This window comes from Drosophila persimilis, unplaced genomic scaffold (assembly GCF_003286085.1).
Source record: "Drosophila persimilis strain 14011-0111.01,24,50 unplaced genomic scaffold, DperRS2 tig00000910-arrow-arrow-pilon, whole genome shotgun sequence".
Taxonomy (NCBI): Eukaryota; Metazoa; Arthropoda; class Insecta; order Diptera; family Drosophilidae; genus Drosophila; species Drosophila persimilis.
Genome location: NW_020825373.1, coordinates 90457 through 116965, shown reverse-complemented (window position 1 = coordinate 116965; position 26509 = coordinate 90457). Strand labels below are relative to the sequence as shown.

The window sequence follows — 26509 nt, the reverse complement described above, 5'->3', positions numbered from 1 at the left end:
CTGCCTTGCTACCTACACACATCGAGTACATATCAAGCGATTCTCGGCAGCAAGTGCTCCTCCAGCTCGTGCCCATCGCGCCACATCAGAACCGAGCAACTCAGCATATTTCTGTGTGCGGCCATCCTGCCGTGCAGCTCAAAGCCGTGCCGTATGCAGGCGACGTCGCCGGCGCGGAGACTCTTCATGGGGCACAGATCATTGCAGCTGTCACCCACGTAGACTACTTGCTTATAGAGATCGCCACAGCGCATCTGTTGCAGCACGCCGCCCTTGCACAGGTTGCGGACACAGAGATCGCAGCCAATCTGGTCTTCGTAGGGCAGGACCAGCAGCTTACCGTCCGCCTGGACGCAGCCCGGATTGGTGACAATGTCGGTGAACAGGCACCTGATGCCGTACGATTCCAGCCACTCGCAGATAAAGAACGAGTTGGCATCGCTTATGATGCACATGTCCACGGTGGGATTTCTGTTGAGGCAACGCATCAGATGCAGCATGCCTGGCACTGCCGGAATGCTGCGCACTTGCTGGCCGACTGCTGTCGCCCTGGAGTCCAGCTGGTGGTCTTCATGCAGCAGCTGGAGCACGCGGTTAATGAAGATCTGCCAGCCAAACTTCGGTAATATTTCCAGCAATGCCATGTTGCGCCTTGCCCCCGGTAGAAGTTGGCTCACGGCCAGGTACGAGTCCTGCTGAATGATCGTCTTGTCAAAGTCAAAGGCGACCAGAACGCGATTCCCGACAGGCTCGCCACTGTGGCACAGGGGACGCGGGCAGCGCCAGAACCAGCTCCCTATAGGTAAAAGGCTTTTCGAAATGATAATCATCTTAAATTTGAATGAAAAAGAAACAACTCCATTTTGATTTAATACACGTACAACAGGTCAGAGCACATCGATATCTATAGGCTTAGCTTATGCGAATGTCTAGACGTCTATATATGTACATAAGAGAAACCATGTTTCCGGCCAATATCCAATCAAGCGGGCCCACACACAGTATTGGCTGACAAATGAATCTTTAACATGCAACATTGATAGCGTAAATTTATGTATTGTCCCCGGAAATATGCTTATGTTTCATATTCAGCGAAAAATTCGTTTCCAAAAGGTTCAGTTAAATATGTAAAATACGTTTATAAGTAGTCGAGTAGATGGTACTATCTAACAAACAATGCAAATGCGTATGAAGCAGCAAAACGCGATATTTTACACATATACATATGTATATAGATGCACATATGTGTGCATGTATGTAATCATTGCGTAACAATAAAAATTGGAGCTTGGTTTCTGTGCATTAGGCGCACTGCTCCAGTAACCCTGACGGCAAATGCCATTGCCAATGCCAATTTAAACTGTCGTCTGAACATTCTGAACGGCCTTGGAGAGTTCCACCTTGGAAGGTATCAGATAAAATGCAGGCGACAATGTCTCGCCGCAAGGACACTGGCAGGCTGAAACGGCATAATGAAAGGGATATTAGCAGAGTATATGATGGCTTTGTAATAAAACGAACCATTGATCCAGCTAAAGTTGCCCAGCTTTTGCTCACACTTGGGGCAGTATAGACGCCCCTGAGTGTTGAGCATAATGCGGTGCATCCAGGCAATGGGTTCTATAAACAACATGCTGCGGCAATGGTTGGGTGTGCTCTCGTGTCCTGGCGAGCCCAGGGAAGATTGGCGTATGCGCTCAGCAACTTGTTCCAGCATGCGGGGTGCACTGATGTTGTCCGCCTGGGTCTGGGCCGGCGGCGGAGTCTCCCCGCTGGCATCTTCATTTGGGACAGCCGTCGACGTTCCCTCCCGAGGAAGCCTGTCGCGCGGCTTGTGCTCGAGGACATGAGACTTGGAAGCCAGAACGCGACGGCACCGACGGCAACGAAAAACAATTGGCTCGGGATTTTCGCGCGTTATGTCTGGATCCGGACGCACCACGCTGTGAAAACTCTGCGGTAGAATCTTGGCCTTTCGCATCTGCTCCCCAGCAAGGCGCAGGCGATGCATTTTGTAGCGCTGGTAGCTGGGGTCGATTTTGCATCCCATGCGACGGAAAAGCTTCAGTTGAGTAATAAAGCCTGAATTCGGTTGCACAAAGCGTCGCTTGCCCCTGACCAGCTCATAGGCGGGTTGGAAGTCCAGATTGTGTCGTTTCATCATATAGGCAATAACCGTTGAGGAGCTACGGCTTACTCCGAAATAGCTAATGGGGCAACGGGAAATTATAAACTGATTTTCATCTCGTGCGGAACACGCTGAATCCGATATGCTTACCAGTGCACCAGCACATTGCCCTGCTGATCCAGAGCTGAGCTAATAAAGTTCACGCAGCTTTCCAGATGCTGCAGGATGTCCTCACGCGGCATGTCAGCAACTGAAACGGCACAATTCAGTGGGGGACTCGAACGCCTTCTGGCTGCACTTACTTTGAATGTATTTGGTTGTGAGGAAGCTAGCCTCTAAGATGTGCTGCGGCAGTGGCACCGAATCAAGCGTGAGGATGTGCGTGATTTTAAACGACTTCAGTGTTTCCATATGCGTGGCCGCCGTCAAGTTGCCTAAGCGAGCAGCCTGATTGTGACAAAATCAAGCGTTGACCAGCAATAATGCTTACCCAGAAACAAGCCCGTCTCGATTTCGTCGATGCTGACAGGCCCACCATCGAAGTCTTCGCGTGTCAAGGAGCCAGAGTCCTGCGGCTTGCCCGACGACCGTGCCTGCTGTTTTTGCGCCATTTTTATTGACCACTGTTACGCTCGGGGATGCAGTCTACCCAGTGCTCACTATTTGGAATTGGGATTACAACCATGCTGGATACAGACGAATCGATCAGGTAAGGTATTAGAGTCGAGGCCAGTCTACCTTAATTCCAATCCTCGTCGTCCGCACAGAGTTCAAGAATTGTTGCTGCTATATCGATACACCGATATCTCACATATCGATAATAGGAGGCCTTGGATTCATCTACGTTTTCGCATCTCTACCTGTTTGACTGAACTATTTAGTAAATATATTTCGTCCGGTTGCTGCTCTGCTGATATATCTATATCTCAATTAGTGAGAATGACTACGCTGAGACCCTTCACTTGTGACGATCTTTTCAAATTCAACAATGTGTAAGCTGCGTGTGCGAAGAGGAGCGAGGAGGGCAAAGACTTAACCAACTCTATTCACGTGTTTATTTAGGAATTTCGACCCACTTACGGAAACCTACGGACTCTCCTTCTATACACAGTACCTGGCGAAGTGGCCGGAGTACTTTCAGCTGGCCGAATCCCCTAGTGGTCAAATAATGGGCTACAGTAATTCACCCACCGCGAAATATTCTACAAGAACATTCCCATATAATTTGCCTATCCATTGCAGTTATGGGCAAAGTAGAGGGACACCTGGACAACTGGCACGGACATGTGACGGCTCTAACTGTGTCGCCCGACTACAGACGGCTCGGTCTAGCTGCCCTATTGATGAACTTCTTGGAAGACATATCGGAGAAGTAGTTACTGGGCCTTGGTCCCGCAGCAGGGAAAATAGATCAAATCATTCAACTGCATTGTCTCCCTAGGAAGCGGGCGTACTTTGTAGATCTGTTCGTGCGCAAGAGCAACCAGGTGGCAATTAACATGTACAAGAACCTAGGCTACATCATCTACCGCACCATACTCGAATACTACTCGGGCGATCAGGACGAGGATGCGTATGGTAACCGATTTGTATACACTGTACTGAGGACTCGCTTATTTATTTGCCTCCTCCCGCCGCAGATATGAGAAAGGCCCTATCGAGGGATGTCAACAAGAAATCGGTGATACCGTACACGCAACCTGTACGATTGGAAGATATAGATATGAATTGATATGAACCCACTAGTGCCCGCATTCGCATTTATGTCTAACTGGTCGAGATTCATAATTTCAAAGGGCACGCGTACATTAAAACGCTATCCGTTGATTAGTATTTAGATACAATTCGTAAATAATCTAAAACTGTTAGCTTTTTCCGGTGGTAACAAGAAAATCTATCCCATTGACTGCCTACCTATGCCTATGTACAATGAGATCCACCAAAAAAAACAAACCCAAATTACTCTTCATTAATACCTCTAGTCTATCTAAGACCTTGACGTTTCTATAATTTAATTGAATTTGAAATTATTTAAAGATTTCTTAAGCCGCATCGGTAAATAACCATGTTTGAATAGAATGTTCAACACGTCTAAAGGTAAATAACGTAAGCAACTAGTTCAGTTCAAATCTGTAAATCACAACAAGTATCTAACACAGCCGGCGTATTCTTATGTGGAGCGTATGTATGATTTTCTCTAATTTTCTCATACCTTTCTTCCAGATCACAATGCGCGAGCTGCGCCACCAAACCAATCACTAGCTCTAGCAGCAATACACATTAGTTCATTCATTCAAATACATAAACGTATCGTATATTTCTGGAAAACAAATTCCCATTAAGGTGTTTATCGACGATTTCTGAATTTTGAAAGACTATGTTTGCCCAAAATTGTAACACATCAGTACATATGTATTTAGATTTTAAAAATTAAACATGTTCAACAGCAGTGCAGCAGTGTTTCGGGTGTTTCGGGTGTTCCTTCGGCTTTGGATGCCTTTTTTTTTTAATACCTATGTATTTTCTTGATTTATTTTATATTTTTATTTGGTTAACTGTTATCAAGTACAAAACAAAGAGACATAAACAAATTCCAAATGGGTATATAAGCCACACACAATTTGAATGAAAAGACGTTTCCAAGGAACAAGTTTAAAGGAAAATTAAGAGAGTTAAATAATTAATAGTGCTGCAGCCCATAGGGCATTGAACCTGCCAAGTTTTGTAGAGTTGATAACTCAATCTTGTCTCATTCTGCAACGATCGCTTATTTGAAGTCCTTCGAGGTATCGTACTGCCTTGTGCAGGCAGAAACTTTTGCTGCCAGGATACCTCACAGATTCTCAGTTGGATTTAAGTCCGGACTCATTGCCAGCCCCCTCATCAACGGTATATTGTGGATCTCAAAATAGCCCAATGCAGACCGGGAAACATGAATTGGTTCATTATCCGGGTCAAATGTCCTTTCATTAACTTTGACCTGGCAAAAAAATGCACAACTTTTATCAGGTAATCGTTTCAAAATATGGCCTTAAATTTTGCTGAAATCTGTTTTTGAATTGATCGCCACAAAACCACTTTTTGTCCACTATTTTTGGCCCCTTCCTCCCCAATTATATGGCTAATCAATAGCTACTTTTTAATAGAAAACTTTAGTAATATTTTGCCATGCAAGAATCGCTCATTATATTCCATATTAATGTATATACATATGTATGTATAATATAATTAATTCTAGAGTAAAGGGTGTATGCTCGACAGCGCCGTCATAAAAAACCAATACAAGCAGGCAGACCTCAAATTTATGAGTATCGTCTGCCCACATACAGTTAAATCTGATCCTCAGGGAGAGTCTGGCTCTCTCTCTGGCTCTGGATCCAGCTCTAGAGCCAGGCAGAAAAAATCGGCGTTACTCATCTTACCTATTGTCTTTGGTTCAACAAAAACCGATTGGGAATGCATGTACATAGATGTTCTATTACTACTACTACTGCTGCGGTTATTTCCTATTTGCAAGTGCTATATCTAAGGCGTACTGTTGTACCTTATTTATTCATGCACATTTATGAAGATGCTGGCGTTTGGCATTGAAGAATTGTCTTCATGACAACCATAGTTTAATCAATATTTAATGTTGCGCTAAGTATGTATGTATGGATGTTGCTGGCGATGGAGTGAATAATCATGAATTAGTGTGCGGAAAATGGCAAAGAAGGGCGGAGTCCAACAGCTTCAGGCGGACATCAGTACGGACGAGGAGTTTGAGAAATTCCTGCAGCGATCCGGATTGCTCGGTAAGCCTTGGAGCCTTGGACCTTTGTATGATTTATGATGCCTGTGCAAACGATTCTCTGCAGTGCTCGATATATACTCGGAGTGGTGTGGACCCTGTCTGGGAATGGTGGGCAGTCTGCGGAAGATCAAGCTGGAGCTCGGAGGCGACAACTTACAGCTGGCCATCGTAAGACCTTCCTTGCTTGCCCACACTTGACAAGAACAGACATTCTCATTCTCTCGTTTGCTTGACAAATAGTGCAAAGCTGGTTCCATCTCCTATCTGGAGAGGTTTAACAAAAAGAGTGAGCCGACCTGGATGTTTGTAACGGTAAGTGAATCTGTCGGCGAGAAGTCTAGTTCTGGCATCTGGTATCTGGTATCTGGTACTTTATAGAGCGGAAAGGCCATCAATATCATGTTCGGCACAGACGTGCCCAAGCTGGTGGCCATTATCACCAAGATGCTACAGTCAACCATTGCCAAGGAGGCCCATCACTGCTACGAGATCACCGAACTACAGCCCATCGAACTGGAGCAGCAGGAGGTGAAGAACAAGGCGCTGCGGCTGGCCGAGGACATTGAGCTGCAAGAGTGCAAGAGGAAGCGCTTAGAGTACCTGAAGTCTGTCACTGATTGCATAATGCAGAACCTTCCCGATATTGGGATAACTGTATTTGGGCCACAAGTCAACCGGGAAATGTTCAAGAAGCTCTCGGAGCCGGCCGATCCTCTGAAGATCCAGTGCAAGGATCGCAAAGTCTTTGCCATAACGCCCACTGACTTCACCACCGTGAACTTTGCAGCTGAGAATCCACTGGCGAGCGACGTCATCGAGCAGTTGTACGACAAGGAGCTGCTGATGTGCTTCTGGAAGGTGGAGGAGGCTCTTGGCAGTCCGCCCAACGTGCTCCGGCAGTATGCCCATGAGCTGACCAAGGAAACCATAAAGCCCCCGGATGAGTTCAACGAGGAGGAGATCACAGTACCACCCATAATAGTGCCGCTCGAGGTTAATGTTGAAATCCAAAGAGAAGGTAAGTGCTGAGGTGCTGCTGTTGTGCCCTCAACTAATGTGGGACCTTCAACAGTGTCCGAGAAAGAGGCAGAAATAGTATGCGTCGAACAGCGCAATGAAGAGAATATGGAAGAAGACGAAGGCGAAGGCGAGATGGACAACAAAGCAGTAGAGGCGCAGGACGAAGTGAAATCGGAGGATGCTAAAACTTATAAGACCATCCGCATTCCTCCGATTTGGGTGCCCAGTGACCAGCGCACACATGCAGCTCTAATTTACACATATTTCCGGGGGCAAACAGCCGCTTTCCTACCGCCCGATCCTGTCCCGGAGCCACCGCACATTATAATGACATTCGACGCCTACAAGAAGAAAGATTTGGACAGTATTCTTGAGTCTTGCAGAGAAGACATTCCGCTTTATGGCTTCTTCACCAGCGACAATCCTCAGACAGCGGTGTTCATAGCCAATTCGGTCGAGAAATACAATGCAAAACCCTACGTACCGTAAGTAAATACATACATATCTCGGTAACTTAAGCAATTAAACTAAACCGTCGATTTTTGTACACGCACGAAGCACCGATAAGATCGTCCTGAAGGTGAACAAAGTCAATACCCCGACTCTGCCCATGTTAATGGCTTACGGTCCGAGCTATGTAAGCACCAACTCGGTCGTTGGCCACAAGGAGGCATGTCAGTTTTTCCCGGACAATTACAAATCAGCATTGCAGGAGGAGGCTGAACTACACGCAGTGAAAGCTGAGAAGCCAAAGAAACGCAAGAAGGTATCAAATTTGTTGTTTTTCTGTGCCATTAATGATACTAGAACAATTTCACATACATGTAAAGAACAAAAAGGGAGATGGCGCAGCGGACAACGAAAAGGAAGACGTTGGTCCCTCTGAAGCCCAACACGAATCAGATGAAGCGGCAAAGACCACGCCAGAAGAAGGTGCCTCCACGACAAGTAGTGGGGAGGACAGCTGTGAGAGTCGCCCACCCACTGCTGATGGCACCAATTCCTCTGCAGACCGCGGCTCAGGTGACATATTAAAATGAGGAAAATGCTCCTCAGTTTATAATTGTATTAATTATTATAAAAGAAGTAATATTTAATAAACTGTTAACTGTCCACTTATTGCATACGATTATTATTATACGATTTATGATTCTCATCTCTATATGTGCACATACTATCGGTATATCGATATACCGATGTCACAGTATGTAGACTGACAACATTCAACCAGCTGTTTTCCCAATCGCTGGGATTTACAAATTTTAATTGTACTATTTCTGTATTAAAACCCAACTTTTTTGTTGATCTTGGCTCAGCGATGGATCCCAACTTGCGTAATGTAAGTACTGTTCACTGATAGAATGTGCGGTAGTCCTAACTACACACTCGCTTGCAGATGAAAGACTTTCTTACATTATACAACAAAGTGACCGAGATGTGTTTTAACCGATGCGTCGATAACTTTAATCAGCGCGAGTTGGGCGGCGAGGAGGTGAGTACAAATGTCCGCTTGCTAATTCGCAGTCCACACCTTATGGTATACTTCCAATCAGGACACTTGCGTGGACAGATGCGTCTCCAAGTTCGCTCGCTTTAACCAAAATATTATGAAAGTCTACGTGGATGCTCAAACCAAAATAAATACAAGGCGCATGCAGGAAGTTGAGGAGAATGCCCGAAAGTTAGAGCAACAGCAAAAGGAAGACCGTCAAAAGGAGGAGCAAACTCAGAAGGAAGCCTCAGCCGCCGGCCCTTCTGTGCTGACGCCAATTCCTCCAAACGCCCCGGGAAATCTATCCATCTAGCACCAGACCGACTCCGGAGTGGTATGCCAAGCTGCAGCTGTTCCTTGTACGAAATAGTTAAACAAACCAAAACATACACGTAGAAACCAACACTCAAATACACACAATACACACGCCAAAACAACACACGATGCCGCCGAAAATTTGTCTGCTTGCGCTCATTGGTCTGCCAGGAGCGGGCAAGTCGTCGCTCATTAACTGGCTCCTAAGTAAGCAGCAGGATGCTCTGCATGAATATCAAATTGTTCACCTATGCTATGACGACTACATCAATACTGAATTAGCCTATAGAGAGCAGCGAATAATTATTATACAAATTTTAGAAAAACTAATAGCTTACATCCAAGGTGCAGCCGACTGGCCACCAGAAGTTCTCCGACCGACCAACAATAGCAGAAGCTGTGATTACCTCATCTTGTGCGACGACAACTTTTACTACCGCAGCATGCGCTATAAGCTCTATCAACTGTGCCGCACCTACGGTTGCATCTATTCGCAGATTTACATTGCGACCCCGTTGGCTAGCTGCCTTCAGGCGAACTCAACGCGGGGAGCAGACTGCGTGCCCGAGCTAGTTTTACGTAAAATGAACGACCGCCTAGAGCCACCAGGTCATGAGGCCTGGGAGTGCAGCAGCCTAACACTTCAAAATTCAGACACTGAATCCGTGTCACAGTTGATTCTTACATTCATCCTTTCTTTATTCCATTTGCCCACGGCGCTGTCCCCTCTAGTCCCTTCACCCACGCAAACTCAGATGCAGTCCCCAGCACATTGCTTGGATTTGGCTTTGCGGGCAGGCATAAAGGTGCAGCTACAGACTCTGGTCGATGCAAAAGCTAAGAAATTGATAAGCATGAAACTAAATGAGAAACGAAAAGAGATATTAGTACGATTTCGGGCTAAAATGAGCGACAAGAAGACAGATCCAGATAGTGTGGATTTGAATTACTATGTAAATCTGTTGAAATAGACTAAGATACACTAATTTTGGTTTTACGGCACATGATAGAAATAAATGTCCTTTTTGTACTAGTACTTCTGCATTTACGTCTATGCGGGACACACAAAGTGTATATTAAAACTATTCATTTATTTATCCAAAAAATAAATTTACATTCTAGCGTGGGATTTCCTATACATTTGCGACTTAGACCACCTTCACTTGGCTGATGTCGCGCTTCTCAATCATACGCATCTGCTTCTTCTTCATGCGCTTGATCTTTGAGGGATTCTTGATGACTTGGACAATCTCTGAACGACGTTCGTTGGCCAAACGACGCTCTGCGTTTTCCACGCGGCGCTGGTGACGCTGAACGGCCGCTTCCTTACGTTGACTCTTAATTTCCTTTGATTTTTCCTTGATGTAGCGCAATTCATCACGAAGGGCAACCTTCTTTTCAAACGACAGACGGTTCACGGTCTTCTTGATTGTGCTGAATCTAAACAAAACATTCAAAATCAATCAATTTGATCACATTACATCGCAACAAGACTCCTCACTTTTGTTTCGGAGTTTTCCAGGGCCGATTGGATTTAGGTTGACCGCGCGGCACATTCACCGGCAGTTTTGATTTCTTAGAACTCGCTTTTTTCTGTGACGTGGTTTCTACGCTTGCAGCGTCCATGGTCTCGGCCTCAGGTTTGCTCATAGCTAAAACTTAACTTTTTTGTCCAAAACGCGATCTAAACAATGCACAAGAGTGCACGTGTTGGTTAGTTATCGATATATCGATGGCACTAAACATATGTTCCAATATGTACCCGGCAGTCACAGTGCAGCACTTGGTCACACTATCAGAAGAGCGCCGCTTCAATCAACAAAATTTCGTTGCGTATCAAACACACCATTATACTTTGGAGACTACAGTTAGTTTCTGTCAGAACAACACGATCAATCAATTAAACCTTTTAATTTTGTATGCAGAAAAACATACAAATTGAAGAACCTTTTCGGTAAACAACTACATGCGTTGCTATTCAACAGTTGTCCCGCCACTTCCACAAAACAGCGGTAAATTCTTTATATACATATGATCTTGTTGGTTTTTTCGTTGTTTTCACACAATTTATTTTGATCTGAACAGATAATGGGTCCGCGCTCAACAATAGATAAACGCCTTTTGGTCATAACATATTATCAAAATGGCTACTCATATGGCAAGATCGGAGGTATGGTTAATATGGCGAGATCGTCAGTGCAAGCAATTGTTACACGTTTCGTCCGAGAGAACCGGGTGTGCTATAAGTCCAGGAAGGCACCGAATAAAATTTTTACGGAACACGAAGAAACAATGATAGTTGTAAAATATCAAAACGAATCCACTTCATTGAAAGATCTACTTGAATATGTGGAAAACAAATTTAACAAAACGTGTAGTTTGAAAACAATTCATCGAGTGCTCCAAGCGCGAGGTGCAGGTGATAACCTGCCGTTATCAACCGATGAGAATAATAATAATAACAAGGACTTCTCAACCATAGAAAATAACAATAATAACGAGGTCGGTTCAACCATAGAAAATATACCGAGCCGGCTCTCGTTTGCTAAAGATCATTTGTCGAAAAGCTCGGACTTTTGGGACTCTGTAATATTTACAGGCGTAGCTTCGTTTAGTCCAATGTACTTAAATATCGGACTTAAGGAACACCATGAGATGAAAAGGAAATACAAAGGTAGAAAACTCGTCGTTTGGGGCTGTATTTCCGCGGCCGGGGTAGGAAACTTGGTGTTCGTTGATCGAAAAATTACCCAAAAGAAGCATCTTTCAATACTGAAAGAAAATGTTATCCAGCATGCCCAGCAATTTGGTATAAGGAAATTTCACTACTACCAAAATAATAATATCGATCATGACGCAGATATTCAGTACTGGACTATTTGGAAGTGTCCACACGTTATCAAACCACCTTCCTATGACTTGGACATTAATATAGTTGACAATTTATGGGAAATTTTGGATCAAAACATTATTTTCCATTCGATAATCGATGAAAATGACTTAAAAGCAGCACTCTCTCAGGAATGGAAAAAAATAACACCCGAAATGGCACAAAGCTTGGTTAGGACCTTACCTAACAGACTTCAATACATAGTCGATATGGCGCAATAACCGATCCCTGGTGGAACATTCAACAATTTTCAATATCATTTCGTTTACATACATACCATTCCTTAAGAACCTACGATTAGGCTGTTACTAAAGTACACACTATAATTTAAGAAACTACAGCACTGCGAACTTTGTTCTTTGTTTACAGACATATGACGTATGATCTCTTAAATATGAAGATTTTTGTTTTTGTTTTTTACTTATAAATTACCCAGTATTTACGCTTGTTGAACTGATAAAATGTGATCAAATATATGAAGTCTATTTTCTTTAATTTCAAAAAATATTTCGACTTTATTTCTGCGTGTTGGAAGATAAGGGTTATGGAGGGGGAGGGAAAAATACATACATATGTACATGAATAAATTCTTGAGAAAGAGCCAAAAACAAAGTCGATCCTGCTGTGTCCGTCCCTATGGGCCGCCAGTTATGCATGCATGCATCTATCTATTATATATAATAGTTTTGGGTAACCCACACACTCCCCAGTCCGGCTATAAATAAACATTTGTATGCTGCAATTCAAGTTTGTGCCGTATCAAAATAATATTTTGATATACATATTTTATTTTGTATCGGGTGAAAAATTCTAAAATGAAAAAAATGTCGCCTTCTTTATTTATGGGGACTTATGGCACCCGCCCATAAAGTTTCCAGCAGAAAGCGTAAGGTGTGTTGCCTCTTATTTCGTAGGGACAATGCTTCCGGGGTTTATGCATAGTTCAAAAAGAAAATAACAAAAATTTTGCTTCACTATACAATTTACCAACGCGTTAGGGTTCGAATAACCTCAGCAGACAGCTGCAATCCAGCGATTCGGTTGCATCTTTGGCATAATTTACACATTTATATACATTTAGATGGAGTGGGGTATGGCAGCGACGCTAGTTGAACTTGTCGCAATTCCCTGGGGCCGAGTCCGAGGCATGGGCGGCTGGCGTTATCCTACGATTGTGTGGTATCGCGAGAAGCGCCTCATTGTGTTGGTCTACGTTGTAGTGGTAGAAGAAGGACTTGCCGTACTCGAAGGATGAAATCATGATTGCGCAGGCGGGCGCCACCTTGAAGAGACGCGGTCCAAGTCCAGCGAAAATGCCGCGTACACCGCCCAGGCGATAAATGCTAGACAGGCGAGCCATCACCGACTTTGTGGCCACGCTTTTGGGTGGATTATCTGCCGTAATGCAAACCGAACCATTGTCAATGCGTGTGGAGCTTGTTGCAGCGCCCGAGATAGCAATAGGTTTACCTGAGAATATAAACTTCTCGCCAAACTCGATTTGTTCGTGGGTTTTGATCACATCAAACGGTGTGGTAACCATGGCAGCGACCTAAAATTTTTAGGTCGTTCGATTAATTATCACTAATTCGAAGCTCCATACTTTGTGGCAATTTTGATTGACATACCGATCCCGATATTGCTCCCGCTGCGAAACTGAAGCCAAACGTTGGTTCGACCACATTAAAGATGCTTTTAAGGTACTCATAGCAGGTCCAGTAGATGCCCGAAAATGGGACGTCCCGTAGTATTGTCGGCGGCAGTCCACGCCACAGGCCAAGAAGTCCCTGCGACTGTACAACCTGGCGGATAGTGCCAAACATTTCGGCGTGCGTCATCTTCTGAGACTGCATTTTGGTGCGTATCAATTCTACAGGACTGACGCAGGTCACGGCCAGAATGCGAGCTGTCACGCCAGCCAGCAAGGGAACAAGCATTGGAATGTCACGGACATCGGATGAGTCTTGAACTGGGTCCAGGTTCAGCAAGTAATTGTAATGGAAGTCGGTAAAGCGAGCTTTCAACTGTTCGTAGGCCACAAAGTAGATGATGGTCGAGGGCAAGGCCGAGATGAGCGTAGGACTGAGTCCAGACCATAGCGAACCAATTCCCTCTGCGCGACTTATCTTAATGAACGCGTCCTGCAAAATCACAGAAAACTTGTTTATACTCCACAGACTGGACTGTCCAGTCCTGTCCTGTCTATTGTATACTTACAATGGTGCCAGAAAAGTGCGGAGCAGGCTTGGACAATGTCGGGCTTGGCGTGCCAGGACCGCATGGGCAGATGTGATCCATGAGGCCGTTGCAATATAGGAAGCATTTATTCGAAAGCAGGGCCGACTGTTGAGCCTGCAAGCGTGTCTTGATCACATCCAAGGGCGTCACTGCAATAAATAATATCATAAATACCAACAGCTCAACAGTTTCTGGAACATTACACAAACTTACTAAAGCAGGCGGTGACCATGGCGCCAGTGCAGGCCGATGCTACTTGCTGAAGCGGTCGTATGCGAAATCTGGGATCTGTCATTTTGGCCTTCGAATGGGTTTGCGCCGGTAGTACTCCACATAAGCCTGCCGCGGTCGCAAAAGCTCCACTCGATTCCCTCATGGGCATGATTTTTATTATACGCGAGTCAATGAGTTTTGTTCTTCTGATTATATGTGAAGTTGTGTGTTTGCGCACGTTGTCGCGTTGCTATTGTCATGTAATGTACAAAACCGGCAATCAGGCAAGCCTCTTAATCATTGTGAAATAGCCTCCAGGTCCAAAATAAAATATCTTGTCCGACCGATTTGTTTCATTTCGATTCCGTACATTCCAATGGTGATGATGCCGAACAGCTGTTGCCATGTGACCGGACTATCGATTGGCACAATCGATACTATTTTTAATTAGTTTAAAAAAAGCTCGGGTACATTTTTAACTGATAAAACATTATCGTCGTGACAACTTTGGTATAATTGATCCTACTTTTGTATGAAACTTCATATAAAAACCTTCAAGCTTCGCTTGAGCCTCACCATTCACAATAAAAACTTTAACGTCTGGGCGCCTGAGGCACCTTCCAGTTTACTTCATATCGAGCTTATGGTGAGAAAAGAAGGCTTTGCTGTATTCAAACGTTGAAATCATGATGGCGCAGGCTGGCACCACGCGCAGGATGCGAGGCATAACGCCCATGTAGAGCCCACGGACGCCTTGCTGGCGGTAGATATCTGCGAGGCGTGAGAAGACCGACGGTCTGGCTTTGTCTGCATTTTTTGTTTTGCCTCCTGATGACAAATCTTTATAGAGAACATCCTGGCCCAGCTCAATCTGCGTGTGCGTCGTGATCAAATCGAACGGCATCGTCACGAAGGTGGCCAGCTGGAAAGGACAGGAAAGGACACAATCAAGCTAAAATGGCTGGTCTAAAATGCGCACACCACCACCCACCGCTCCGGACACTGCACCCGAAAAAAAGCTGAACCAGAACGTAGGCTCAGTCACGGCAAAGCTCCGTTTTATTGACTCATACGTCGCCCAGTACGTTCCAGAAAAGGGCGCGTCCCGCATTACGGTGGGCGGCCAACCGCGCCAGAGGCCCAGCACGCCGTGCTGTCGCACCAGGGTGCGCATCACTCGCCACAGCTCCTCGTATGTTATGTAGCCCGATTGCATCTTGATGCGGACCATCTCAATCGGCGTGATTGCCGTTACAACTATGGTGCGCGAGCAAATGCCGGAGGCCATTGGAACAAAATACGGCACCGCCAAAGGTGCCTGTGCCAAATCAAATGACCCCTTAAGGCCTGTCTCCACTGTTTGACTGCTTTGACGGGAGTTTGTGTAGAGTTTGGAGAACGAGCTGTTCAGGTACTCGTAGGTGAGGAAGTAGATAATTGTGGAAGGCAGGGCCGATATGAGTGTGGGACTCAGGCCAGACCAGAGGCCGGCTATTCCGCTGCCGCACACTATTTTAAGTAGCGCATCCTGTGGCACACCAGAATTAGATACCAGAGAGCAATCATGCCATGCAATCACCATTTTCTGTCGCACTTACCATGGCCCCGCGTAGCGGACGCATGTTGTTGATGTCCCTTCCGGGCTTTGGCACGCATTCGGTGTTTGGTTTGCAGACATGCGTCATCAGGCCATTGTGGAAAACGTAGCACATCTTGGAGATAGTCGGCTTATGGCGCATCGCATGCTGGGTCTGGACCCGTGTCTTTACCACCTCCAAGGGCGTCACTGGAGGTTAGCGTGCACGAGCGTAAGATGTAATATCACAGCCACTACGCGAGACCTCTACTCACCCACAATTGTCGTAATGAGTCCGCCGATGAGTGCGGATATGACATATTCCATGGGTTTGATCTGGTATCGCGGCTCCTGACTTGGAATCTGTGGCGGTAGATGCACCGGAACTTCCTCCACCTCCATCCCCCCCATGCGCGTATCCCCTTTCCCCATCTTTCACTCGATCTGCAGATTTTGTTGGTGAGGGCTTTTCCCCAACTTTATATCTCAGGCCGTACGACGGCCGTCACCCATTCAATCGCTTCATATAACTGAGAGACTAAGCTCTTATTTGGGTAAAGCTACAAAAAATGTGGTTTTCTAAAATGTATTATTATTATTATTCCCAAAGCATCTTGATTTGGACATAGAAAAATAGGCACTTTTGATCTCTCTCCACAGCTATCTCAGTTTTTAAGGTAGCTAACTAGCCACCAGCCACCAGTTTATGTTCTTCGAGACTGGGATGGGATGGGTTTTCTTTTGAGGAAACTACTATGTAGAATACAGTCCGAGTGCGAATACGACAAAAATGATTACGTTTAATTGCGAAAATTATAAATATGAATTAATTTAATCATTTAATCAAATTTAATAATAATTTGCATTACATTTAAGTTAATTATGAGTAGTAAGTCAGTATCATATTATAGCTTTAAGTCAGAACCAAAAAAGTTAATCATTTTGATAGGATAATCCAATATTATCGGCGTGATGATCTGATCTGATCCTTCATCTCTCGCGCCGGAAGGTGGTATGGGATTGGATGGGATGGGATGGTTTGATGGCCTTTACTTGTGCGCAATAGGAATCAATGTCTCGCCGGCGGTGAGGGCTGGCAACGGCGCATCCACTGTTAGCACTCCGTCCTTGCTGAGGGACGAACGGATGGACTCGGGATTCACGCCCTTGGGCAGTAGAAATTCACGGTTATATTCTCTGTATACGCTCTTTGTGTCCGACTTCTCTTCGTGCTTGGCATGTACCTAAGCGAAAGACAAATTCATAATTAGCAAGGCAACAACAAAAGTCTAATATCCTTTTGTGCTTACCAATAGCTTCTGGTCAACGGTCTTCACAACAATTTCCTCGGGCGCATACTGGCTGACGTCGAAGCGGAGCTTTAGCACTTTGTTATCGCCCTCATCCTGCAACCAGACAATAGAAGGTTAGATCGAAGTCAAACCAAAATCGAAGCGAGCTATGGCATGGATGTACGTACCTGTATCAAGGGTGAACTGATGTCGGACACGTAGTTCTGTTGCTTGGGGATTCGCGATGGCAGCGCCGAGTTTGTCGTTGAGCTAAAAAAATTACATAAGCCAATAGAAAAGTTGCAAATCAATCACATTAAATGAAAACAAATAGTTTAAAATCAAAATAATTATCCACACTGGGAGGGGGAGTAGGAGGGAATTTTGTTGTTTTTTGGTGTGTGCGGAAAGTGTTGTGGAATGTGCACCTAAAACGTAGCCTTCATTACAATGGTATGGGCCAAGTTAATAGTGGTTCGGACTTCCATATATGTATGTACAAATGTATGTATATGCAAAAAAAATGTCCTTACAATATTTTCGATCAAGCTATAAAATTAAAAATAAAACCTGAATTTAATGTGCGTCCGTTTTTTGAGTACACTGAAGGCCACTCATGGATCAGCTGATAGAATAATTCAATTGGCAGCACAATCAAATTATAAATATATGTACATATGTATAAAGGAAGACTACTATCAAGTGATGCAAATGTGTTTTTCAAAAGTTCTTCTGGGCTTCACTCGACAATTGTCGAATATTTTAAATACTATGTATGTGTTTTCGTGTTTATTTGTTGTGCAGGGAAAATAAATATACATCCACATATGTATGTAAATCAATCTCTAGAGTAGTGTAACTTATTATTAGACACGAAAACTAATTACAACGAAAACTAAAGAAATGATGAACATTTAAACCATTAAAAACAGAAACAAAAAATAATCTTTTTTAGTTAGATATTTCTTGTACCTGGTTGTTGTTGTAGTTTTTTTGGTAGAGCTTTTGTTCGATAGAAGACGAGATTATCATAGTTATATAAAATGATTGCGGTAAATTAATTCAATTCAAGCAGCATGTAAGGCGATAAAAAGAACGGGAAATAGAGAATTATAGCAATCGAGATAAATACACATCTTCATACACATACACAAACATATAGATATATGCAAATATATTTACTGATCGATTAGTAGAGGGCAACAGTACAAGATTTCGAGAAACTCCATGGGTAATCATGTGTACATACATACATATGTACATATTTGTATGTATATATGTACTTTGCGCTTTTTTTTGCACTCACACCATGTCAGAATGGCCGATCCAATTTCACCGACTAGCGCCAGCTAGCGACGCACCTGTGCGGGAGAAACTCATGTACATGTGTACATGGATGTGGAACATACATGTGTGTGCGAGTCGTGGCCGAGCACTTACGCTACAATCCCCACCACCTCTCCGTACCGATTCACGCCGAGCTTATCAGTCGAACCGTTGGTTGGTCTCTCTTGGATGGCGCCGACCTTGCTGGGAGTGCGAGGCCAATGATCGCCTGTACAGGGGCAGACCAAGGTGAATTTAGTAATAAGGTGACGTTTCTCGGCTCTCAGAGAGACTATCGCTAGAAAGAGATGGCCGACGTTTGCATGCATACTGACAGACGGATGGTCAGCAGATGTGGCGACGGCGTCACCCTATTACTAACTCATCTTGCGCAGACATGTGCAAAAAAGTTGACCAAACCTGACGCGCCAATGAGCAATTCCGATACCCGTTAGATTGGGAAAGCTCGAAGCGTCTAATCAACAGGGAAGGAGAATTAGGAAAAGGGAATGGCAATATCAGAGCCAGAGACAATCACCTGCAAAAACGGTAATGGTGCCTCTGGCTACACTCGAACTGGCACACACACACACACCCTCGGACGCCCTATTCTCTTGGCGGACCTGACAAATACACATACACACACACACACCAGCTTATTGGCACTGGCATTCGGTGTGTTGGCAAGAGTGTGAGTGTGCCATGTTCTCGTGCCTCTATCTCTCCGGCATCCGATGGTGATGTCATGCATATTTTTTCGTTATTGAAAATCCAAACGCAAGGAAATTAATGAAACGGGAAAGGGAAGAGACATGAGGAGAACGGGCGTAAATAAAACTGCGTTATTTTTGTAGTTTCCCCTCTAAGCACGAATTTGAGGAAATGTGTGTGTGTGTGTGTGTCAGCACATGGTTGCAGGGTACAAATTGTATGTAAATATTGATTACTGACAACAAAATACCGATCATGTCAAAAAATGATCATGATATCATCTTCTCTCGTTCATTATCATCATCAGCATCGCAGCGAATAATGGCAAGTATGTAAATCATTCATACATATGTATGTACATATGTACACAAGTATGTACTTAGCACATTCTCCCTTGCACTCCGTACCCACAGCGTACACGAAGATATATGAATGTGAATGGTTGTAGTAGGATATATTTATATTTATTTATGGATGTGTACTATGTACTATGTACATGGCTAAGATCGATATTCCCTGTATTTATACATTCCGAAAGCTGGTAACAAATATTTATTTGTATGCACCACTCTATCTGTCTGTGTAACGTACAATTGTGCGGCTCGTGGGGATCCGACGGAATCTGCTGATCAAATCAATTGATTTTCAAATTCAATTGAATCGCTAAAAGCGCTTGTGGTAACTAAATGCGGGGGCGCTACCGGCTATGCGGATAGGTGCTTCTCAATGCACGACTCAGCTGAATGGACAAAGCGGGTGGCGGATTGAATCAATTACCTTCAATTTGGGTTAAGTACAAAAGATCGAAGAGCGAGGCAGCTTTTGAGGCCAAAATGTTGAGAAATACTAACGGAAAGTCTAGCTGTCTGGACATTCATCGAAACAATTCAAAATATATTTTTATCGAATCGGTTTTTTGTTTACATAGAACATACACATGTACATATGTTCTCGTATGGAACTGCTATGAAAATCTAACACAAATTTTGTAAATCAGAATAAGAATTATTTTGGCGGAGATTGGACAAAGTATTTGAAAATTGCGGGGGCTAGTGTGCTATCTCTGGTAAACGATTCGGGACTTGGGTTCTGTGAGTCATCCCATTAGCCTGGTGCTTATTTATCGACGACACGCCACAGTCGCAGATGCCAAAGGTCGCCACGCATCAATAATTTGTTTTAATAGTCTCCGTCGCCACCCAGCGCACCTGCAGGCAGAGCCACAAACAGCGTATGTATGTATGTTGGGAGAGGCACAGGTGGGGCTACGTGAACAAACCAATTTGGGTTAATTTCCTTTTGTTAAAAACTTTGCTTTCGGTCGGCCTCCGCGAAAGTTGAGCAGCGGTGGGTGGGTTGGTGGGGAGTCGTAGGCTCGGAGTCCGTTTGCCATGTCCTGCAGACAAGGTTTGTTTTGGACTGTAGCCTAGATTTTTGATGTGGTCATGCAAATGAAATGGCATCCACGGCAACGCCAATATCAACAACAGCTATCGAGCAACAGTACACACATATGTATGTACATATGTATATCGATTATGTCATGGGTCGAGGTCGGAAGCAAGAAAGCCAGAGATGCTCGTGTCCGTGTCGACATCATTTCGTGCTTGACATGAGCTCTTAAAACATTTTTGAAACTTTTTTTAAACTGTAGTGGCAGCATTGTCTTTTTGTTTAGTGAATATTCAAATTTAAATCATATTTACACACATACATATATATGTATCTACACAGACACGCACCTCAGGATGAGCATTTCTGCCATGGCCAGACTATGGCTGCACACATACACACATATGAACATGTAGAAGGCTGCGATGTTAGAGAATTCCGTTATGCCCCATAACAGCGGTTGCATAAACAGAAGCTCCCCGGGGGGGACCAGGTCGTTTGCTAGCCAGAGATGAGGCCGTTCATCGCAAGAGGGATCGTAGGTATACATATATAAATTTCGGTGATCGGATATATCATATGGCAACCCACAAAAGGCCTTTGAACTGCGTGGGTGGGTTGTGATCTGCACTCGTGATGGCGGGTGTAACGCCAAATACATTTGGGGTTAGACAGTTGTTCGGGGGGCAGCGACTGCAACGGATAATTTAGACTGATGACTCATCCTCCCCCAGTGCCAAGTGGCAAGAAAAAAGAAAAGGCCTTGCCTTGCCTTGCCTTAGCCAAGTGTGTGTATGTATTCCAGAGAACGAGAAGGTCGGGGTGGTGGCAATGTGGCAAGATGTGTGCCTATATTTAGTGCCAAGAAAATATGAGATGAGTTTGCGTCGGCCGACGAGCGGCGAGAAACCGGCCACCGATAATGTAGCACAAGATACATTGCTGCCAGGCAGGCAGCGTAGCGACCAAAAGTGCTAACGAAACCTTTGAAAATACATATGCACATACATATACACTTGTAAACATGTGCATATGTATGTACGCCGATATCTGTACGATTATATTTGGTTAGCTTGCCCGGCACCCCAGATCCATGAAAATCCAAAACCGTGGCGCTCACCTTGTGGACTCGAAAAAGTTTGCCTCCCGGTTCATCAGCTCGTGGCGGAACTTGGCCATCTCCTCCTCCATTTTGCGCATCTCGGAATCGAATCTTTCCCGAATATTGCTAAACTCCGTATCGATGACGCTGAAGTCGCCCAGTTTGATGGGGATATTCCTCTTATTGGCTTCGGCCATTTTTGATTTCCTCGAGTTTCTGTGGTGGTTGCGTTGAGCTACAAATAGCTCAATAAAAACACACGGCGAAGTTGTCGCTTCTGCTTTTGTGGTGGTGGTGTTTTCTTTAATTTGGACCCGTGCGAAGAGCTCCCGAGTTTATGCACTTGTAATCAACCGACTTGACGAAGCAACCAACAAAAAAAAATTAAGCAATACAATGTATTTTTAATATTTATATATGTATGCACGTGTATGCGTGTCAGCGCGTCGCACGATTTGCCGCGTTTTAGTTCTGTTTAATTTAATTTAAATTTAATTCTGTATCGTGCTGACGCTTTTATAGTAAAAATGTTGGGGGCATGCCTTTTCTTTCAAAAACACCCGCAATGTTGCTGGTCGAAAATACACATGTTGCTAGTAAACATGTTGCCGGCAAGGCAAGAAAAGGTATGGACAACAAGCAAAACGGACCGAAAAATCCAACGCATGCAAGGTAAAATCCACCCCAATTCATAATATACCGTGATTTTGTCAGGGCCTGTACAAAATCGTGCTCTCTTTCTCTCACTCTCTCAAGAATCCATTCAACCACTCTTAGGGGTGCCGATTTCGCTTTTTTCCCGTCAGCTCTGGCTTTTTTGCGGAAAGCGGGAATTATTGATTTTTTTGATATGAGTTTGGTTTTTTCAGCATTCTTAATGATACTACCGTTTACATACAAATTTGGCAGGTTTATCATTATTTTTGATCGACATTTGCCAATACCACTATTAGTTTACCAGATAATTTCGAAATTTCCGTCTAAAAATCGAGTGCGCTAAAAAAATTAAATAACCGCCATTTTGAAGTATCTTAAAGTTGATAATATTTAAAAATTTAACGAAAGTAAAGCGAAATTCATTTAATAAAATGGGAAAACATCAGCGACACAAATAAGTGTTGGAGTGAGGTTTACTTTTATAAAGATTCCGGTGGCAACCGCGAATTTTTTGAGCACCTGTTTGGGCACCTGTTGCCCTCAAAATGTTATCATTGCCGTGGTCAAACGCAAAAATCGATTATTATACATATCAATAATATCACTTTAAATAAATAATAAAAAATAACCATTGACTACGCTTTTGTTCTGAAATATTTTAGCTTTTTTTCGTGTTCTTCAAGCTAAGAAAATATTTTTTCCCGCTGAAAAGTTGGCAGCACTGACCACTTTACTCAGTTTTTTTCTCTCAAATGTAACAAAATAACTGAATGCTAAGATTTTAAACTACTGTTCAATGACACATTAAAAACACAAAAATTAGATTTGAAAGGAGAACCGTATCGCGTTTTAATGTTGCATTATTCGTTCATACTGCGAGAGCGCGAGAGAGGTGAAAAGAGAACTAATAGGCGAGAGACTGAAAGAGAAAGCCAGAGAGCGCGAAAAACAAAGACTGCATGGCAGCAAGCAGAGACACCCACACACATACGTACACGTACAGGAACTCTCGCAGCAAAACCGCAGTGTCACAGTACAGCTAAATATGTACATATGTAAACAAACTTTGTGTTTGGAAAAAACAAATCGCAATAGCTGCAAAAATCAACCCTAGTGTAAATTTATCGTCTTTCAGACTATATTGGTCCTGAAGTGTAGTGGAATACGACTATATGCCACCAATTTTATGATTCAAAAATATATTTTTTCATGCATATGTGGCTGCTGAAAAATAACGGCTATCGATAAAAATACACATATGTTTTATGGTCGCAGCTTTATTTTACAAGCACAACGTTTACAGTGGCGACAAAACGAACACTGATATGTACATATGTCCATACATATCTAGAAATGTTACCAACTTTTGCTATACTTTTTTTGGTTTTGGATTTCTTTCTAGTGCATATTGGCGCTGCGGTCTGAGCTTTAATTAGAATGAAGTGGGCAAAACAAAAAGAAAGGTTGAGCCAAAGACATTCGTATTACTCTAATGGCCACTTTGTGTATTCTATCATTAGCAGACATATATGATATATATATATGTACATATGCAAATGAGGCAATGAGTACATTCAAATGAATTCGAAAACAGCCCCTCACTCCCACTCATTTCATATTTACCTCTTCGTCCGAGGCTAACGTGAGCTTACTAATTCACTCAACCTATCGGCGAAGAATTCTATGTTACTCAAATCGTTCTGAGCTTTGTAGATTTGAATGCCGGTTTTTACCATTTATGACGACCAATAGTAATACATACGAATGTATGTACATATGTACACATTTGCCTGTTGTTCATGTGTGTCTGGCATCCAATTGCATGTCAAACTAAGCACTCTGCGACACTTCCTACTTCACTTCTCCACCACTTAAAATAGGCAAAGATTTACTTAGATGATCTGATGCTGTTAATGACCGACGCGTAGGGTTCATATACTTACATATATGCATGTATGCTTCAGGTGACAATGCCAACCGGCTCGATTTAAAAGCTTCGTGCCGTTTTAGGGCAGAGAATGTTTTTAATGTTGGCAGAACTCCGAAGCTCTCAAATTGGTCAGAGGCGAGCTCTCCGAACAGGCCACGTGGGTGTCGGCGTTGGCGTTGCAGGTTAATTTCTACGTTGTCTCGGTTTGTTAGTAAACAAATGCAAATTGCGGTGATTAAGTGGCGATACAGGAGGACATTCGAGAATCGTGTGTCGTGCACCGATTTTTCTTTTTATGGAGTGACGGCTATGGCAAGTCAATGAGCTGCAACAGTGCCGCTGCAGTAATTATTTTTGAGCTGGATGCATATGTACATACATATGTACATATGCAAATGAGTCATTCCTGGTTCCATTTCGAGTTCCTACGGGGGCAACGAAAACCAGTCCATCAAAATACAAATAGATTAAGTCATGAATTACAAAAATAAAATGACAATCATTTGCGATCAGTGCTGTCGCGTTCGCCGTTGCTGCCGCTGCCGCTGCGGTTAAGGTGTTTTGGTCTTGGCATCGCCCACATGGACGAGGCTGTTAATGCCCCTGTCCAAACAATAAACATATTTTCATCGAAATTTTCGACCTTGAAGGCGACAAAATCTCAACGAAGACAACGGGCCAAAAGCTAACAAAGCAGCAATCAACAACAATTCAGAGGCTACAACGCATCCATACATTTTAGGTACATACATATGTATGCATGTACATAGGCACGTAATTATAGATCATCTGTTGTGTGTGTGTGTGGCGTGTGGCTCATGAGGATCACTGTTCCGATTACCGTATATACATACGATACGTGAATATTCATCATATCTATGTTTGTTTGCATGTAGAAATGTTTTTGGTTGTTCGGAAAACAAATTTTCCTCGCGAAACAAGAACATTCGAGTTTCGAACGCCTCGGTCTAGTCATCAGCATCATTCTAGTAGATTTCGCAAAACCAGACGAAAGAGAGAAAAACGATTCCACAGATCTATTAGTCATAGTTTGTCATCCCACTGCTAGACCCTCCCCCACCCATGCACAAATCAATCAAAATTTGCCCGCGTTGATTTAGTACGGAATTTCTGGCTGAGCTATGCATGTATATGTATACATATATACATACGTATACATAATTCACTAATTTCTCAGCGTGGGCAAATAGCGCAGCCCAGCCAGTGGATATATCTCTGTGTGCGTGGGCGCCATCCATTGGCATCGTTCTCCCATGACGACAGCTCGGAAATTTGTGCCAGAACGACAGCAACTGCGGGCAACTGTTAATATTCGAAACAGAAGTACGCATTACACTCGCACATATATATATTTTTATACAATACGTGTACATATATACATTATGTGCACATGGGAATGTATGTGCATATACATATGTATGTATGTACGTACAAATAGTTATTTATAGGGAGACGAAATCTAACGAAATTGATGGATTGTTGCCGTAGTAATCTTCTGCAAATTTGATAATCTGTACTGAAGGATATGGGGTTTATTAAATTCGTGTAAGGAGTTTCCGACCCCATAAAGTAGTGATCAGCTAAATTGATCTAGAAGCCGAACGGCTCCAAATCGCAGAAAGAGCTTTTATATATAGATAAAGGAATATTCAAAGAACATAAACAATCAAAATCTCAAGTCAAGTCAAAGTTGAAAAACAGCCCAAATATTAAGTTTTTCTTTAAAACTGCCCATGCAATGGGCTAGTTTTTTAAATTGAATTTTTTTTATTTTTTAAAGCTCTGAAAAATTCTGTATTAGATGCGTATATTAATTTCATCCAAAGCTTGGAAAACGGCTTATTTGTGTGTTGACAAACCCACAGTTCATTATATTCGTATATATTAATATATTATTATTAAAAGTAAATTAGTATATAAAGGGTATACAAAATTATTTTTTTCTTTTGATATTGATATATTGATATTGATACTCAAAAATGAAATTTGAAATTTAAAATACAATTTGAAATATATATTGGCGCGAATGATTTTTTCTTGCCATTGATTGCTTTTTAGGGTTGCATTTGTAAGCTATCGGCTAAATATCGCATAGGGATGGTGGATCAACTGAGACTAACTAGCTAGCAACATTAGGCCGAATATCAAAAACAAGGACTATGATACAACTTAAATACAAATAATTCGTCAGTATATTTACGGTATATTTCGAAATCTGTGACGTATTTCGGTATATTTCCGAGGGTCAGACCGTATATTTGATAGAATCCGCGGTCACACTGATGCCCATTTAATAAATAAATGCGTGTGTGCACACTATAGATACATACATACATACACAAGAATACTCATCAGTCATTGTAAAAAAAATAAACAACTGCTGAGTAATAAAGAATAATAATAAATAATCAAG

General features: G+C 43.2%; 11 protein-coding genes across 15 annotated transcripts; 5 read left to right on the top strand and 6 right to left on the bottom strand.

Annotated features, from left to right (window-relative positions):
* Window positions 1-15: 15 nt before the first annotated feature.
* Window positions 16-837, bottom strand: LOC6602897 (pyridoxal phosphate phosphatase PHOSPHO2). The gene has a single exon (XM_002027884.2). It carries the CDS (start codon window positions 828-830, stop codon window positions 33-35), a length of 798 nt encoding a protein of 265 aa, XP_002027920.1. The 5' UTR covers window positions 831-837; the 3' UTR covers window positions 16-32.
* LOC6602898 (dual specificity protein phosphatase MPK-4) lies at window positions 837-2876 on the bottom strand. Its single transcript, XM_026993869.1, has 5 exons — window positions 2619-2876; window positions 2431-2562; window positions 2279-2378; window positions 1522-2207; window positions 837-1459 (listed from the first exon to the last, which is right to left on the bottom strand). Exons 1-5 carry the CDS (start codon window positions 2737-2739, stop codon window positions 1356-1358), a joined length of 1143 nt encoding a protein of 380 aa, XP_026849670.1. The 5' UTR covers window positions 2740-2876; the 3' UTR covers window positions 837-1355.
* A 182-nt stretch (window positions 2877-3058) lies between these two features.
* LOC6602899 (N-alpha-acetyltransferase 20) lies at window positions 3059-4577 on the top strand. Of its 2 annotated transcripts, XR_003409221.1 has the most exons (7): window positions 3059-3120; window positions 3191-3306; window positions 3371-3500; window positions 3570-3706; window positions 3769-3830; window positions 4166-4225; window positions 4352-4577. XR_003409221.1 is itself a non-coding variant. In XM_002027886.2 (6 exons), exons 1-6 carry the CDS (start codon window positions 3068-3070, stop codon window positions 4388-4390), a joined length of 537 nt encoding a protein of 178 aa, XP_002027922.2. In that variant the 5' UTR covers window positions 3059-3067; the 3' UTR covers window positions 4391-4577. The 2 variants fall into 2 exon arrangements, 1 of the variants encoding a protein (XP_002027922.2); XM_002027886.2 differs by lacking the exon at window positions 4166-4225.
* A 1487-nt stretch (window positions 4578-6064) lies between these two features.
* On the top strand, window positions 6065-8019 carry LOC6602900. The gene is made up of 5 exons (XM_026993864.1): window positions 6065-6089; window positions 6162-6939; window positions 6994-7426; window positions 7500-7707; window positions 7772-8019. Exons 2-5 carry the CDS (start codon window positions 6321-6323, stop codon window positions 7979-7981), a joined length of 1470 nt encoding a protein of 489 aa, XP_026849665.1. The 5' UTR covers window positions 6065-6089; window positions 6162-6320; the 3' UTR covers window positions 7982-8019.
* Window positions 8020-8216: 197 nt separating this feature from the next.
* LOC6602901 (mitochondrial import inner membrane translocase subunit Tim10B) lies at window positions 8217-8755 on the top strand. Its single transcript, XM_002027888.2, has 3 exons — window positions 8217-8280; window positions 8338-8433; window positions 8495-8755. The coding sequence occupies exons 1-3, from the start codon at window positions 8260-8262 to the stop codon at window positions 8744-8746; spliced, it is 369 nt and encodes a 122-aa protein (XP_002027924.1). The 5' UTR covers window positions 8217-8259; the 3' UTR covers window positions 8747-8755.
* Window positions 8756-8860: 105 nt separating this feature from the next.
* On the top strand, window positions 8861-9784 carry LOC6602902 (L-seryl-tRNA(Sec) kinase). The gene has a single exon (XM_002027889.2). It carries the CDS (start codon window positions 8877-8879, stop codon window positions 9717-9719), a length of 843 nt encoding a protein of 280 aa, XP_002027925.1. The 5' UTR covers window positions 8861-8876; the 3' UTR covers window positions 9720-9784.
* A 36-nt stretch (window positions 9785-9820) lies between these two features.
* On the bottom strand, window positions 9821-10438 carry LOC6602903 (coiled-coil domain-containing protein 86). The gene is made up of 2 exons (XM_002027890.2): window positions 10250-10438; window positions 9821-10188 (listed from the first exon to the last, which is right to left on the bottom strand). The coding sequence occupies exons 1-2, from the start codon at window positions 10396-10398 to the stop codon at window positions 9897-9899; spliced, it is 441 nt and encodes a 146-aa protein (XP_002027926.2). The 5' UTR covers window positions 10399-10438; the 3' UTR covers window positions 9821-9896.
* Window positions 10439-10688: 250 nt separating this feature from the next.
* Window positions 10689-12032, top strand: LOC113566779. Its single transcript, XM_026993867.1, has 2 exons — window positions 10689-10760; window positions 10834-12032. Exon 2 carries the CDS (start codon window positions 10837-10839, stop codon window positions 11857-11859), a length of 1023 nt encoding a protein of 340 aa, XP_026849668.1. The 5' UTR covers window positions 10689-10760; window positions 10834-10836; the 3' UTR covers window positions 11860-12032.
* A 343-nt stretch (window positions 12033-12375) lies between these two features.
* LOC6602904 (solute carrier family 25 member 40) lies at window positions 12376-14468 on the bottom strand. 2 transcript variants are annotated; one of them, XM_002027891.2, is made up of 5 exons: window positions 14090-14467; window positions 13856-14025; window positions 13267-13779; window positions 13109-13190; window positions 12376-13033 (listed from the first exon to the last, which is right to left on the bottom strand). In XM_002027891.2, exons 1-5 carry the CDS (start codon window positions 14256-14258, stop codon window positions 12744-12746), a joined length of 1224 nt encoding a protein of 407 aa, XP_002027927.1. In that variant the 5' UTR covers window positions 14259-14467; the 3' UTR covers window positions 12376-12743. The 2 variants fall into 2 exon arrangements, with proteins under 2 accessions (XP_002027927.1, XP_026849671.1); XM_026993870.1 differs by having other exon boundaries at window positions 12376-13190; window positions 14090-14468.
* Window positions 14469-14569: 101 nt separating this feature from the next.
* Window positions 14570-16207, bottom strand: LOC6602905 (solute carrier family 25 member 40). Of its 2 annotated transcripts, XM_002027892.2 has the most exons (4): window positions 15941-16207; window positions 15688-15875; window positions 15081-15617; window positions 14570-15011 (listed from the first exon to the last, which is right to left on the bottom strand). In XM_002027892.2, the coding sequence occupies exons 1-4, from the start codon at window positions 16095-16097 to the stop codon at window positions 14715-14717; spliced, it is 1179 nt and encodes a 392-aa protein (XP_002027928.1). In that variant the 5' UTR covers window positions 16098-16207; the 3' UTR covers window positions 14570-14714. The 2 variants fall into 2 exon arrangements, with proteins under 2 accessions (XP_002027928.1, XP_026849672.1); XM_026993871.1 differs by lacking the exon at window positions 15081-15617.
* Window positions 16208-16495: 288 nt separating this feature from the next.
* On the bottom strand, window positions 16496-21904 carry LOC6602906 (heat shock protein beta-1). Of its 2 annotated transcripts, XM_002027893.2 has the most exons (5): window positions 21507-21904; window positions 17930-17959; window positions 17146-17227; window positions 16976-17071; window positions 16496-16909 (listed from the first exon to the last, which is right to left on the bottom strand). In XM_002027893.2, the coding sequence occupies exons 1-5, from the start codon at window positions 21683-21685 to the stop codon at window positions 16715-16717; spliced, it is 582 nt and encodes a 193-aa protein (XP_002027929.1). In that variant the 5' UTR covers window positions 21686-21904; the 3' UTR covers window positions 16496-16714. The 2 variants fall into 2 exon arrangements, with proteins under 2 accessions (XP_002027929.1, XP_026849673.1); XM_026993872.1 differs by lacking the exon at window positions 17930-17959 and having other exon boundaries at window positions 21507-21901.
* Between the last annotated feature and the right edge of the window lie 4605 nt (window positions 21905-26509).

What these genes read in the sequence shown, in the direction of transcription:
- LOC6602902 (XM_002027889.2), top strand. Translation starts at nt 8,877, where the DNA reads ATGCCGCCGAAAATTTGTCTGCTTGCGCTCATTGGTCTGCCAGGAGCG.
- LOC6602904 (XM_026993870.1), bottom strand. Translation starts at nt 14,258, where the DNA reads ATGCCCATGAGGGAATCGAGTGGAGCTTTTGCGACCGCGGCAGGCTTA. An exon ending in CATGGTCACCGCCTGCTTTA is followed by an intron (nt 14,026 to 14,089) that starts GTAAGTTTGTGT and finishes TATTTATTGCAG; the next exon opens with TGACGCCCTTGGATGTGATC. An exon ending in CGCACTTTTCTGGCACCATT is followed by an intron (nt 13,780 to 13,855) that starts GTAAGTATACAA and finishes GTGATTTTGCAG; the next exon opens with GACGCGTTCATTAAGATAAG.
- LOC6602903 (XM_002027890.2), bottom strand. Translation starts at nt 10,398, where the DNA reads ATGAGCAAACCTGAGGCCGAGACCATGGACGCTGCAAGCGTAGAAACC. An exon ending in TGGAAAACTCCGAAACAAAA is followed by an intron (nt 10,189 to 10,249) that starts GTGAGGAGTCTT and finishes TGTTTTGTTTAG; the next exon opens with ATTCAGCACAATCAAGAAGA.
- LOC113566779 (XM_026993867.1), top strand. Translation starts at nt 10,837, where the DNA reads ATGGGTCCGCGCTCAACAATAGATAAACGCCTTTTGGTCATAACATAT.
- LOC6602899 (XM_002027886.2), top strand. Translation starts at nt 3,068, where the DNA reads ATGACTACGCTGAGACCCTTCACTTGTGACGATCTTTTCAAATTCAAC. An exon ending in TGGTCAAATAATGGGCTACA is followed by an intron (nt 3,307 to 3,370) that starts GTAATTCACCCA and finishes TATCCATTGCAG; the next exon opens with TTATGGGCAAAGTAGAGGGA. An exon ending in TTGGAAGACATATCGGAGAA is followed by an intron (nt 3,501 to 3,569) that starts GTAGTTACTGGG and finishes TTGTCTCCCTAG; the next exon opens with GAAGCGGGCGTACTTTGTAG.
- LOC6602906 (XM_002027893.2), bottom strand. Translation starts at nt 21,685, where the DNA reads ATGGCCGAAGCCAATAAGAGGAATATCCCCATCAAACTGGGCGACTTC. An exon ending in AACTTTTTCGAGTCCACAAG is followed by an intron (nt 17,960 to 21,506) that starts GTGAGCGCCACG and finishes ATCGAACAAAAG; the next exon opens with CTCTACCAAAAAAACTACAA. An exon ending in AAAACTACAACAACAACCAG is followed by an intron (nt 17,228 to 17,929) that starts GTACAAGAAATA and finishes TAATTTTTTTAG; the next exon opens with CTCAACGACAAACTCGGCGC.
- LOC6602905 (XM_002027892.2), bottom strand. Translation starts at nt 16,097, where the DNA reads ATGGGGAAAGGGGATACGCGCATGGGGGGGATGGAGGTGGAGGAAGTT. An exon ending in ACTCATTACGACAATTGTGG is followed by an intron (nt 15,876 to 15,940) that starts GTGAGTAGAGGT and finishes GCTAACCTCCAG; the next exon opens with TGACGCCCTTGGAGGTGGTA. An exon ending in GTCCGCTACGCGGGGCCATG is followed by an intron (nt 15,618 to 15,687) that starts GTAAGTGCGACA and finishes GGTGTGCCACAG; the next exon opens with GATGCGCTACTTAAAATAGT.
- LOC6602900 (XM_026993864.1), top strand. Translation starts at nt 6,321, where the DNA reads ATGTTCGGCACAGACGTGCCCAAGCTGGTGGCCATTATCACCAAGATG. An exon ending in TGTTGAAATCCAAAGAGAAG is followed by an intron (nt 6,940 to 6,993) that starts GTAAGTGCTGAG and finishes GACCTTCAACAG; the next exon opens with TGTCCGAGAAAGAGGCAGAA. An exon ending in AATGCAAAACCCTACGTACC is followed by an intron (nt 7,427 to 7,499) that starts GTAAGTAAATAC and finishes ACACGCACGAAG; the next exon opens with CACCGATAAGATCGTCCTGA.
- LOC6602898 (XM_026993869.1), bottom strand. Translation starts at nt 2,739, where the DNA reads ATGGCGCAAAAACAGCAGGCACGGTCGTCGGGCAAGCCGCAGGACTCT. An exon ending in CACAACCAAATACATTCAAA is followed by an intron (nt 2,379 to 2,430) that starts GTAAGTGCAGCC and finishes GTGCCGTTTCAG; the next exon opens with TTGCTGACATGCCGCGTGAG. An exon ending in GGCAATGTGCTGGTGCACTG is followed by an intron (nt 2,208 to 2,278) that starts GTAAGCATATCG and finishes TTGCCCCATTAG; the next exon opens with CTATTTCGGAGTAAGCCGTA.
- LOC6602901 (XM_002027888.2), top strand. Translation starts at nt 8,260, where the DNA reads ATGGATCCCAACTTGCGTAAT. An exon ending in TGGATCCCAACTTGCGTAAT is followed by an intron (nt 8,281 to 8,337) that starts GTAAGTACTGTT and finishes ACTCGCTTGCAG; the next exon opens with ATGAAAGACTTTCTTACATT. An exon ending in GCGAGTTGGGCGGCGAGGAG is followed by an intron (nt 8,434 to 8,494) that starts GTGAGTACAAAT and finishes ACTTCCAATCAG; the next exon opens with GACACTTGCGTGGACAGATG.
- LOC6602897 (XM_002027884.2), bottom strand. Translation starts at nt 830, where the DNA reads ATGATTATCATTTCGAAAAGCCTTTTACCTATAGGGAGCTGGTTCTGG.